Raw genomic sequence first — 12,022 nt, 5'->3', positions numbered from 1 at the left:
GTACGTATCAATATACGGTCGGACGTAGGCAGATCAATATTCAAATTGAACCGTTTCTCTTATCGATGCTGATTCGAGCGCGTTCATTTCGTTATTTATAGGGGGAAGAGGATCGCAACTTGAACTGGCGAAAAAGAGAGGATAAATGGGTTAGTGGGTATGATGCCAAAACCGGGTGAAAGGTTGTAAAACGCGGGGCTCGGTCGTTCGACGAGGCTGCCGCATAAATTTCAATACCGGACGGGCCGACGTTGAAATGCAGATCATCGGGCTCTGGTTATACGCTGTACGTAATTGAAATTAATTTACAATCGATAGCCGACGCCTGGTCCAAGAGCTCTGCCAACAGCAATATTGTAATCACGGAGGGGGAAATCTGTTTCGGCTAGCTTAGAAACGCCTCGAGCTCTGCCTGCCCCGTTCAATCGTTCAAGTACTTGCACCAGTCACGGCTGTTGCCGTCGAATCGACGTGGAAACCATTTTCCCTCGCGCAAAATGTTTCTGACACTCCCGAACTAACTGTCGGAACGATTCTCGCGTTCGGGGCCAGTGGCGGCAGAAACGTGGAAGGAATCTTGAGTCGAAGTCTGTGGAAGAGGTTTTTCGAGAGTGATGGACGAGGATATGATTTAGTTCAAATTTTCGGAGTCTGAGCGTTGAGGAATGATGGTCAATTAGTGGGGAAGATTGTAAATTAGGGGAAAGGTTGCAGGGTCTTTGTGGGAGGGGTTCGTGGTCCCATGAATGATTAGGAACAAGATTATGATAAATGGAACCTGTTCTGCATTTGTGTGTTAACTCACAAAAAATTGAATTTTAAGTTATGAATAGTATTGTTAAACATAATATAATGATAAACAGATGTTTAATTTAATAGACGATATAAATATCTAGAAAAGTGGAGGACATATTAAGTTGGCGCAAATAATTATATTTACAGATGCAACTGCATTGCTGACACAAAACATATACTGTACTATACGAATACAGAAACTGGATCGAAGCCACAGAGGACCTCAAAACAGAGAAAAATACTAAAATATTGAAATCTGAAGCACATGGAAAATACGACAAAAGAAAACTGCTGGAAAAGCAGTTGACCTAACAATTAAAAAAATTTTAAACTTCTTTTACAGACGAAAAATGAAAAAAATTGAAAGAGAAGCGAGACAAAGCGACCAGCAGTCACAGTCCCCTCCATGAAACGCAAACAAACAATGATGTGCTTACATTCTCCCAGAAAGAAACCACTCATGGCAGAAAAGTGAAAAACAAGCCAAGTGTACCTTGAACACGGTTGTATCAAGTTGCCCCGTGGGAGACGTAGGAAAAGGGAAACGTAAACGAAGATTAGAGCGAAGAAATAATTTCTGCGTCAAAGGGTGACTACGTTTTCACGGTGGATCGATCACGAGCCACCTTATAACACCGACGAGGCAGTGGCTCTTAAAGGCCTCCTTTCAGGAGCGCGGAGTAAACGTTGCCAGGGTTAGGATTCGCGTCTTTGAACTTGACACGGGTCACCTGACTCTGCGGCTTCAGCCTCTTCTTAGGATCCTTCTGTCCCTCTTGCCCCCGCCTGATCCCCACCCCCCGCCACTGTTTTCCTTCCAACCCTCTCCACCCTCCGCGACCTCTGTCTCCATTTCCCTTGGCCTCTCAGATTCAGCGAAATCTGTCCCGCTGGAAACGACGGGCGCAGCTCGACACGCTCATTCCCTCTCCCTCTCCCCTTTAATTTTCTGCCGTGTCTTGTTGTCGCTCGATACAGTCTGTCGGGGTGTATCAGGGTTACTGATGCAACCTCGGCTCTACCTATTACGAGCTCTGGAACCATTTCATGATACGCTGATTAGAATCATTCTGAGCGTTACTTGAACACAAAGGTCCTGGATTCTTTTAGTTAGGGATATCTACAAGTGCCTGGGATTGAATTTTTTTTAAGTGAAGACTGTGGGCTAGATTGTATATATATTATGTTGGAAATGTAAGTTCGTGTGTATTACATTGGGAATGTAAGTTTGTGTTTATTATGTTGGGACTCTTTGTTAGGAATTTTTGCAATTGCAAGGTTGCAAGATGCAATGTGTCTTAGTGTACAATTTATATAGTAAGAAATTGAACATTTGAAATTCTAATATTCTAAAATTTTTTAATTCTGACATTTTGAGTTTTCGAAAATTGAAAAAGCTAGAATATTTGAAATATTACAACTAAATTATAAAAAAATTATATTCACATTTCGAAGTCTCCCAATTAATTTTACGAAATAGAAAGCAATAGTTCGAGCCGTTATTTCAGCAAATAATTTCTCGCGCGATAAAACGAAGCCATGGTGACAAAATTAATGATTCTCGGGAATTCGTTTGGAATTTTTGAAAGGCAGAACGTAGAGGCGAATATTGGCCGCGGGTCGTCGATTGGTCCGATGAATTCCAGGGTATCGGCGTTCGCGCATCGGTCATTACACCTAATGGTTTAATATTCGCGATACAAAATTACGTGGCACGACTATATTTGACAGAATCGGGGCGAAATGTTGGCCAGGCAATAATAATCAAGCCGTCCAAGCTCGATGTCGTTCGGCTACACTCAGCTTTAATTACATCGCTTGTCACGAGTGTTTACCGCTGTAGATATGTGTATTTTACCCTCTATAATGCATCCGCTGCGCGCGAGGCGCCGTGAAAATTACTGAACTGCAGCCATTGGTCCCTGCAATCCACCAGACGTACGAACCTCACTGTTTTTCGCGAACTTCGAATTCCTCGAAACCTTGTGCCTTTCCAAGGTCTCGAACCGATCGACTACTCTCGCGCTTTCATTACTCAGCATTTCAAGCTGAATCTCCAGAGGTGGGAAGGCAGACGGGGTGAACATTCATTTGAAAATTATAATATTAAATGGTAGTCACTCGCGGCGAAATATTCTCCATTATCGCGCCGCGCAACAATCCATTAACTCGGAAAATAAGAGCGGATGACAAAGCTTTTCCTTTATCGAGGAGAGAGGAATTACCGGGCGAACTCTCCGTCTTCCTGGCAGTTAGTTAAAGGAAAAAGAGGGGGGGTGAAAAAAGAAGAGGCGGAAGAGGGAAGAAGAAAGGAGGTAAAAGGAAGCAAAAAGGGCGAAAGAATAAAGAAGTTTGATGTCGAAGTCCGGGGGGAGGGCTAAGCGAAAATATTGGTCGCACTCGTTCGAGCGAAATCAAAGAGGAGAAAATCAATCCTGGAGTTCTCCGAGTGGGAAGTTAATGCGAATTAAAATCCAATTCCATCGGACGGGGGGCGAACCCATTTCCAAGCGTTGCGCGTCTTCGTGGCCCGGGGAAAACAGGAAGTTCCATGGGGAAACAGTCGTTGGGGATAGAACGAATTCGCGTCGGCCGAAAGGGAAATGTTCCTCACTGCAGGCATAAATATTTAATAAACACGCCCGCGAGCATTCCGTGTTGTGATAAAATATTTTCATCGGAGTCCCATAAATATTTTTACCCACCTTTATCCCGTGCAAAGTGTTTCTCCTGGATTCGCGCGAACGCGTTTTTCCCTTATCCTTCGAAATCCGTTCCCACGAATCAAAATATTATACATTTCTACCATGTTATTTTACAAAAATATAGGATTAACTCCTTGTTCTAATTACTAGTTGCATGAATTAATTCAGTGACTTTTAAACACAACTCATACAAAAAAGAAAATAGTCTTCCTTTTCTGGCTTCACACTTGAAACTCATAAAAACAGTGAGAAATATTTTTATTTAAAATAGGGGTAAGTGATTTAGTTTAACCCTTTAGTGCAAGTTATTCTCCATTTTATTCGTTCCATATTTATTTATGTATTATTCAGACATAAAATGAACATAAAATAGTCTTCAAGATAACGTGTGCTCTCTGGCATATTTATTAATAAAATATCCATGCAATGGTAGGAGTACTTTTCACCTGTAGCACTGAAGGATTAAAGCTCCCAAACTAATTCTGTCTTTAAAGTTTCATCAGCCTGTTACTAAAGCAAAGTGAACTACCAAGAACCACAATTTATCGTTTCTATACTTTAAAACCTAAATATCCTCAATATTCTCACGAAGCAGAAAAAGTGTTGGAGCTTCTCTCGCGACAGGAGGAAAAATATTCTCCGAAGATCGTTCCTTGTTTCCCGTTCCCCGATTGAACGTAGAACGTCCTCCCCATTTCGAGGAAGGGCGGTCCCGCGCCAGCCTCCCCCTTTCACTGCCAAAAGTTATTTCCGCTAGGAATTTATCGCTCTGCCGAGAATCGAGGCGTCATTTCCGGAGGAACGAAACAAAGAAAGCGTGGAGTCGGGCCGCGCGGAAGATAATTGGCGTGCCGTTCTATCGTGTCCTTTCTCGCTGCGCCGCCCTTGCAGCGAGGCCGAGGAAGCCACCCCTCTCGCGGATTTCTTTCCGGAAGAAAGCACGGTGCGGGGAGCGCGAGCTGACGATTGTTAAATGTACCCATGCCCCCGACTGATTTATTCTCCGAGGGTTTTCGAAGCAGGGAAACCTGGACATTTATCGTCCCCCCACCTCTGCAACCGCAGTAAATAATGTGTTTGCTCTTTAACGCGATTTATTATTCGGCCCTCCGTAAAGATGCTCCGTTACGCATGCAGGAATTGGAAATGGCGGAGGTTCGGGAAGCAACAGACGACATCGCTATCATTCTTTTTCCTTGGAATTTCAATATTTCTACCTTTCCAATTTTTTGAATTTTGAATCTTTAAATATCTTGAGATATTCGGATTTTTAAATATTCCATTATTGAGGTATCTAAAGCTTTGAGTATCCTAATACTGAAGTATTCAAGTATTCTTATATACTTTTCAAGTTGCCTAATATTCGAATATTCAGTTTCTTAATTTTCAAATATTTCAATATTCAAATTTTTAAATACTCCAAGACTGAGATACTCAAATTTTTAAATTTTCAAATATTCAAATTTTCAAATTACCTTGTTATCTTATATTCAAATTGCTCAATTCTCAAATATTCCAATATTCAAATTTTCAAGTATCTCAGTCCTGATATTTAAATACTCAACGTTTTCTCAGAACACTGATACAAATTTACGACTTAAAACTCCTTAAACCGGCTTAGCAACATCTTAACGAACAATCATGACGCGCATACCGAGAAACCGTAACCATAACCGAGCAACTGTGCACGCTATGACCTTCATATTTCCTAGAAGCATCACGCGAGGAAGGTTTTGCGTCGAGATTTTTAGGAAGCCCTTTCGTATGTATTGGCCACGGACAGGTAGCTTTTATAAGCCGCCAAACAAGATGTGATTGAACAAAATTTCATTCTGCACTGTCGACGGCCGTCGGGAAAAGTGTCCCCGTGGAAGCCCAATATCGCGTGATTAAATTTTTGACGGTCTAGTAGGGAAAAGAGCAACGAGATTGCGCGACGTACACACTCGAAAAATGAAAAATTTTCGCGATCGATTAGACCAGCCATCGGCCATTCGGTTCTCAGCGCAACAAAGAAGTCGTCGACAGGAGGGGAGAGGGGGGAGTGTCGATTGATTAATTAAAAAGTTCGAAGTGCCGTGTCGACGGTGGCCGTGCTCGTGATCCACGAAATGGCGTGCCTGCTTCTGTTTCCTTTTTTCACTGGAAACGGCATCGACACGCGATTCGCGCCCCACGACCGTCAATTCAATTTAATCGTTCCGCCAACTTCTCGTTCGTTCAAGGAACCACTCGAGGAATCCCTCGGAGTTCCTCAACACGAACCTGTAATTCGACGTTGAGAAACATTTGATGGATACACGCTCTGGTTCCCGAGTTAGCATCGGTCTAGTTACCATCCTTCCATTTTAATAGGCTCAGGCTCCTCATGTTTCTCCGATACGCTGTAAGTTTCACGGAAAAAGGGCTCTTTTATATCATTGACGATTTCGACGATATCCCATCGTCGAGCTGATTGAAATGGAAGCCGTATATTCGTGCACGCAGACCAATAAAGTGAAATTGAAATACTGGGGCGAAATTAGAAATTGAACTGCGCGGGAATGTAATTTAAATACCAACAAAATCACGGCCCATCGAACGCGAAAGGAATTATTACAACCGCGTTAGAAATTTCGGGTATATTAAATGCAATATTTCACGAGGTGAGAGTAACAAAGGGCCACTGGGACCGAGCGAAAAGTATAAAATTACAGGAAACCGTTGGTGAAACTTCGCTACTTTGCCATTGAAATTCGATGGGCGGGGGGTCGATTCCGCAATACATTGTCAAAAGTTTCGCCCGACGAACATAATTAACGATCGTTGAAGTTCACGATTCGTTCTCCCGATCGAAACACAAAGGAGAGGGCCTCCTCTCTCAGCCAGAGCGGCGCAGAGAGGATTGGGATACCGTTCTTAGCCCCGTCCCTTTGGCCAGGACCTTCGTATCGAGAATCGCCTAACGAGTCGGAAAAATCGAGTCTCCTTTAGTCGGAGCTGCCTTTGCCCCAGCGCAATACATGTCTAATTAACCATAAAAATAACGAGATTTTTGTGGCCAGCGATGGAATCAATTTTCCGATCGTGCGGCGACAGAACGACCTCCCGATGGCGAAGGACAATAGCGAATTACGCAATTTCTTCTTTTCCCCTTCCTCGAGGCCTTCGCTGGAGTCCACTTGCGTTCAATTGAAGGGGTCGAGGGAGTTTCATTACACGCAACGCTGGAAACTCTGCTGAGTCGATATTTTTTACAAGAGTACTAAACTAGGGTACTGTACATCTATAAAGTCTGATAATAGGTACTTGGAAAGTCTAGGGAAAAAGGATCATAATTCGTTTCAAACTGGAATTCAGATTTTAGCGATTCAGTTACTGGCGAAGGTACTCGCTTTAAATAAAATGGAATAAAATGAAAGCTAGTATTATCACCTACATATTGTCAAATGTTCCATAAGTGGACAATCTTTTCAGCTAATTTTATGCACCTGCAGATACTTGCAGGTACTACTACTACTATTTTGTTTTCGACTAGGTATATTACAATTCAAGCTTGAAATAAAATAAAATTAGATTTTAGGTCTATCTAGCTGCTTTCCACATCTGATTTATGATTAAAAACAGAGGTCCCCAATGACAAACCAAAATCTGAGAGCTAGAAAGTCGATGATCCCCGACAAGCAATTCGTCTACCCAGGTGAAAGTTCGGCAAACATTCCATCATGTCGACCCTGTCTGTTTGTATAACATTTTGGACTCTTGCCTAACTGCTGCCGCCTCATTAAGCCCAAAAATAATACCAGGCCGAGTAGCGGTCCAGAGACAACAGGGGACCAGGGATAATCTGTCGCGAGGCATCAGCAAAGATAGCGAAGGTTCAGGGAAGGGATTGTTGCTAAATGGAGTGACAAAGAAAAAGGAAGAGGGTGACTGGCCCGAGGGTGCGACGTCAGATTTGTCTCGTTAGAGTTCGCATTGTGCCTGCCTATAGCCGATTTACGCTCTCGTTATAGGCGTTCGTCCTCCTCTGCCCTTCTCTCGAACCCTTCGACCCTTTCTTTTCCCTTCTCGATATCTAACGAACTTCTACTAAGCCACAATGCGTCTTTCCAACGACTGGCTTCAAGGTGTAGGCAATATTCTATGGTATCGTCTCTAGCTTCTTCTTTATTCTGCTTTTTCTTCTCACTGTAAGATATTGTGAACGTCAACTGATCATGTATATCCTGAATTTGGAAAGGAAGGTTTAAATTTCTGGGAAGCTCTGTAACTGGCCGATCTCTTGCTGGATTGAGGATCTTGGAGTAAGAAGACGTCGTTAAGGGAGATCGATAGACTCCATCGAAAGTTTCTTGTTGAATCCTCATGGTATATATACATAGAAGAGACTCTAATTGTTTTTTTTATCTTGATTTATTCTTATACGTTGATTTTTGTTACTGCTGGTAGAATGTTGTATGCGTAGAATTAATCATTTTGTAAATCTAAGTTAAACATGATTTGGTGAAAGGCTGAAAGTGTGGAATAGAGTTCACAAAGTAAGAGGGTTGCAGACTACAGACTAATGAGGAGAACTCTCGTACTATAACGTTCAGTTTTTAATGAGTCCCTGCCTCTAGAATACATACTATGAAACTGAATACAATTTTCCCTTATGGATGCGTATCATCAATAGTTCACAAGATATTAACACGTTCACACTTTCACACGATATTTCCGTTTTCTAGGATTTATAATAGAAATTATCCCTCTCCTCTAAAACTTAAAAATCCACAAGAAAAATGAGAACTATTTTAAATCTAATAATCAAAATCGTAACAATTTTTTATTTCATAGACTCCTTAAAAAAATGCTGTTTCCAGTTGCGCAAAGGTCTAAGATCCCAGAAATCCCAGAAAACGCGAGAAATCAACCAAACTTACAATTCAGTCCAGAGGTGTGCGTTCAGAGTCGAACGAGGCCACGTCCGCCCATAGATCCAAGCGAAAATATATTTCAATAAAAAGACAGATCCCCGCGCACCCAAATTCCTCCCGAAAAATGTTCCCAGCTTTCTCACCGAGCGACTTTCTGGAAATTTCAGCGAGCTCCCCGGAGCCACGTACGTGCCCTTACCTGGGCAAATTTACGGTGACCGGGGTGAACCGGAACCAGCGGAACATCCGTGAAAGTCGGCGGAACCAGCACCAGGAGAGCGTGAGGCGCGACAGGGAGAAGGTTCGACACGCCCAGGAGCGGACCCAGGAGGATCGACGCGGGCGGAAGCTCGATTTCGAAGCGGAGAAACGACGAGCTAACAACGAGTACCTGGTCCACGAGCGAATGGGTCGACGCGCCAGGTCGAATCGCAACAGCAGAAGCCACCGAGACCATAGCCTGGAGGAAGCCTCCTCAAAACACTCTCTAGACATCGAGGACCTCCTTTGGGACCGTTCGAGGTCCAAGATCAGGAGGACAGAGGAGCCACGATTGACAGACGGAGCGTCGAGGACTAAAACCAGACGAACGCACGATCTCGATACGCGATCGACGACCACTGAATCAAAAACCAATAACAGATCGCGGAGGAGTCCTAAGATAGAGGACTTTCGAGTCGACGAAGATGACTTCGCGAGAATCAGGCAGTTTTGGATGACTGATTTCGAGGACTCGGACGAGCCAGGTGTCCTCGAGGTCCAGGAAGATTATTTTGGGGATTATCCGGACAGCTCGGATCTGCCCAAGAAGAGGTCGGGTAGGAACGATCTGAGGAGATATAACGATGTGTCGAGGAGGAGGAGGGACGTTGAGGAGCTTGAGTCTGACTCTTTTGAGAAGAGAGAGAAGAGGGAAGAAGATATTTCTAGATGCAGCTCTGAAGTGACGACTATTACCATAGGCTGCTCCACTGCGGATAGGATGGAGTTCCAGACGGACTGCGTCGATGACAATGCGATTGGTGAGTAGAAGTTATTGTAAGATCGAGAAACTCTGGAACAGGGATTTTTCCCTGTTCTTGGGGGATAGTTAAGTCTAGAATTAAAGATAGACTCGAGAAAAGCAATTCTTCTGAGTAGACTCGAATGCAGACGAAACAGTTCTGAAAATTGATGAGTAGATTAAAAAATAAGTATCTTAAGTAGGACTTTAAGATATGACGAACTTTGACCAAATAGATTCGAAGCTTTATAAATATTCAACCCAGAAGTCTTCTCTCTTCTATATGTAGCTAGCTACAATTATGATTGCTTTTCGACAAAAATGGCATACAGTGAACTCAGAAAAGAACTTCCAAACTTTTCTTAAAATAGAATTACCCACCTGCTCTTACAAATATTCCAAATCACATGCAGCTATTCTAAAAGAAAAAGATGTATCAAAGTTCACATGCCTTTACGCTATCGTTGCTGCAGCGACACGAGGGAAAAAAAGATGACTGAGTTCACCGTGAACAAAAAGTGCACTGCCCCCTGGGTTCCGAAACTATCGGGGCGGGAAAGCCGCGAGGATCGTCGATAATTAAAATCCCATTAACGATAGAACGAGAGTATAGATTCGTTCGCCGGAGGAGCTTTTATTTCGTCGACGGCATTCAGCTTCGACGAAGCTTGTCAAAGTTTATTTAGAGGATAATGGCACTCGAGGGGTAACGACTCGCTCTCGAGACCCACCTCCCACCATTATCCGTGAAGTTCGTTCCGTTCGAGTAAGGGCCTGGCGTGGCTTTCTCTTTCGCAGCTTACTCCTGCCACGGTAGGTGGTTCGACGCGGAGGGCACTCAATTCGTGATTGCCACCCAGTTGGCGCCTGGGACGACCTGGACCAACGAGAACAACAGGCCCCAGCCGTACAGGAACAGCCGAAGGTTGTGCTTCATGTACAAAGAGAGCGGCGGAGTTGTCAGCTTGACTGCCAGCGAGGTGGCCTGCCAAAGGGGAATACCTCCGCCCCCGCCGATGTTGGCCTTCAACGCTACCAGTACCGGTGAGTGTCTCCTCGTTTCCTTTCGACCACTTCACCCTCGAGTATCCTTCAAGTCCCGAGGCTGCCGTCGCGTCTATGCCGCGAGAACCTAACAGTTTTGTTCCACGACTGACGGAGGACCTACCGCCGCTTCGAGCACTTTGTCTCGAGATTTTAGGGATCCATTGTCCATTGGGGATTAGGCCGTTTTCGGGACACTCGTTTTCAATCGATTCCCTGGGTTTTTCTATGTGCTTGCACATTAGGTTTACAGGGGACTTGGGATACGCTAACTTGCATCGATTATGACTCTGCTTTTGTCCTGAATTTTAACTTGGTCCGAGGAATTCTCTTTGACCTTTCAGACTGTAATATCCTTGGGGCAATGGGGTTCTCTGATATAGTTTTTATGGTATGATGGTGTTCCCTTCAAGTTTAATAGGAAGATTGTTAAACACAGAGAACCATAGAAAAAATTCCTGAGATGTTTTAGAGATTCTTGTTACTAAAGAATATCTATCATCCCTTCTCGGTATGCTAAGGGTTAAAAACCTTGAACCTAAGTATACAAAGTAAGACTAATAATAAGATTTAGAACCTGAAATGACAATACCTCGAAAATAGAAGAACAGAAGTCGTGTCGTTCTGCTTTATAAACACCAATATATATTCATTCCAATACGCATAATATCTCCTGGCGAAGAACAGATTGTGCTCGCGTTGCGTTTCGAATCATCATCAAAAAATAATGGAATTGTGTTTCATCGTGGCAAACTCTGACGCGACTTCGATAAAACTTATTACACCCGTCGGCGAAGAACGGGAGACGCCAGATTCCAGGCTCCCTTCATACCAGAAAATGTTCAATGCAGTTTGATAGAACGACAGACTGCTGTGTCCAATGAAAATGGTGGCGTCAGCGATTGTCATCCAGCGCGTCGGTCGAATTCGCGCTAGCAGACGGCACACGACAGCTAGGCGCAATCTACTGCGACGTACAGGCGACCCCTCTTGACAAATGCGCTGCGGCAATTCGTAATTCGTAATCTAAATTGTCCGAAACTTGTAACGAGGTTGCGCAGAAAAACGCTTTTGGATTTGGAAGTACAGAGACTGGCACATTTGTTCTACGAGGGTTTGGTGAATTCAGAATAGTTCACTTTCAGTGTTAGAATTAACGTAAATTAAAGTGAAAATTGGAAATGAAATACAGAGGTAGGAAAGAATATTATAGAGATCAAATATATTACACGTTAAAGAGGACTTGATTTTTAATCAGTTTTTTTTATTCAAGTTACCAGAATGAGAATTACTGCAGCTTGTTTAGTTAACAAATTTTTAGACTCACTGGAAGTGGGTCTAATTGCTTTCACTATCTCTAAGCAAATATATTCTCAAAATCCATAGGCAGAGGCATATGTGGCTGTCAATTTTTTTATTACCCTGGGCTTACAGAAGACTTAAAAAAAGTGTGAAATACTTATCCAAATCTCTATTTAATGATTCTTTTCTATACAAATAAAAATTCTAAGGAAACTGATGGTAATGGAAATCTCGACTCGACTTATTCTCCTAGCTACGTCAAATCTGTCTCATTT

At 43.2% G+C, this 12,022-nt stretch overlaps 1 protein-coding gene and 1 long non-coding RNA gene across 2 annotated transcripts in view; one reads left to right on the top strand and one right to left on the bottom strand.

The window, feature by feature from the left end:
- LOC143181706 (uncharacterized) overlaps positions 1–12,022 on the bottom strand; it is a 203,523-nt gene that overhangs the window by 148,791 nt on the left and 42,710 nt on the right. The gene's annotated exons all lie outside the window — the stretch shown is intronic.
- LOC143181646 (uncharacterized) overlaps positions 1–12,022 on the top strand; it is a 222,409-nt gene that overhangs the window by 210,044 nt on the left and 343 nt on the right. The window contains exons 9-10 of the mRNA XM_076382174.1: positions 8,566–9,420; positions 10,200–10,445. Of these exons, the coding sequence (XP_076238289.1) occupies positions 8,566–9,420; positions 10,200–10,445 (1,101 nt within the window). The remainder of the gene's footprint in view (positions 1–8,565; positions 9,421–10,199; positions 10,446–12,022) is intronic.

The sequence above is a fragment of the Calliopsis andreniformis genome, chromosome 1 (assembly GCF_051401765.1).
Source record: "Calliopsis andreniformis isolate RMS-2024a chromosome 1, iyCalAndr_principal, whole genome shotgun sequence".
Classification (NCBI taxonomy): domain Eukaryota; kingdom Metazoa; phylum Arthropoda; class Insecta; order Hymenoptera; family Andrenidae; genus Calliopsis; species Calliopsis andreniformis.
The sequence above is the reverse complement of the archived record's forward strand: the minus strand, read 5'-3'. Positions and strand labels throughout refer to the sequence as shown.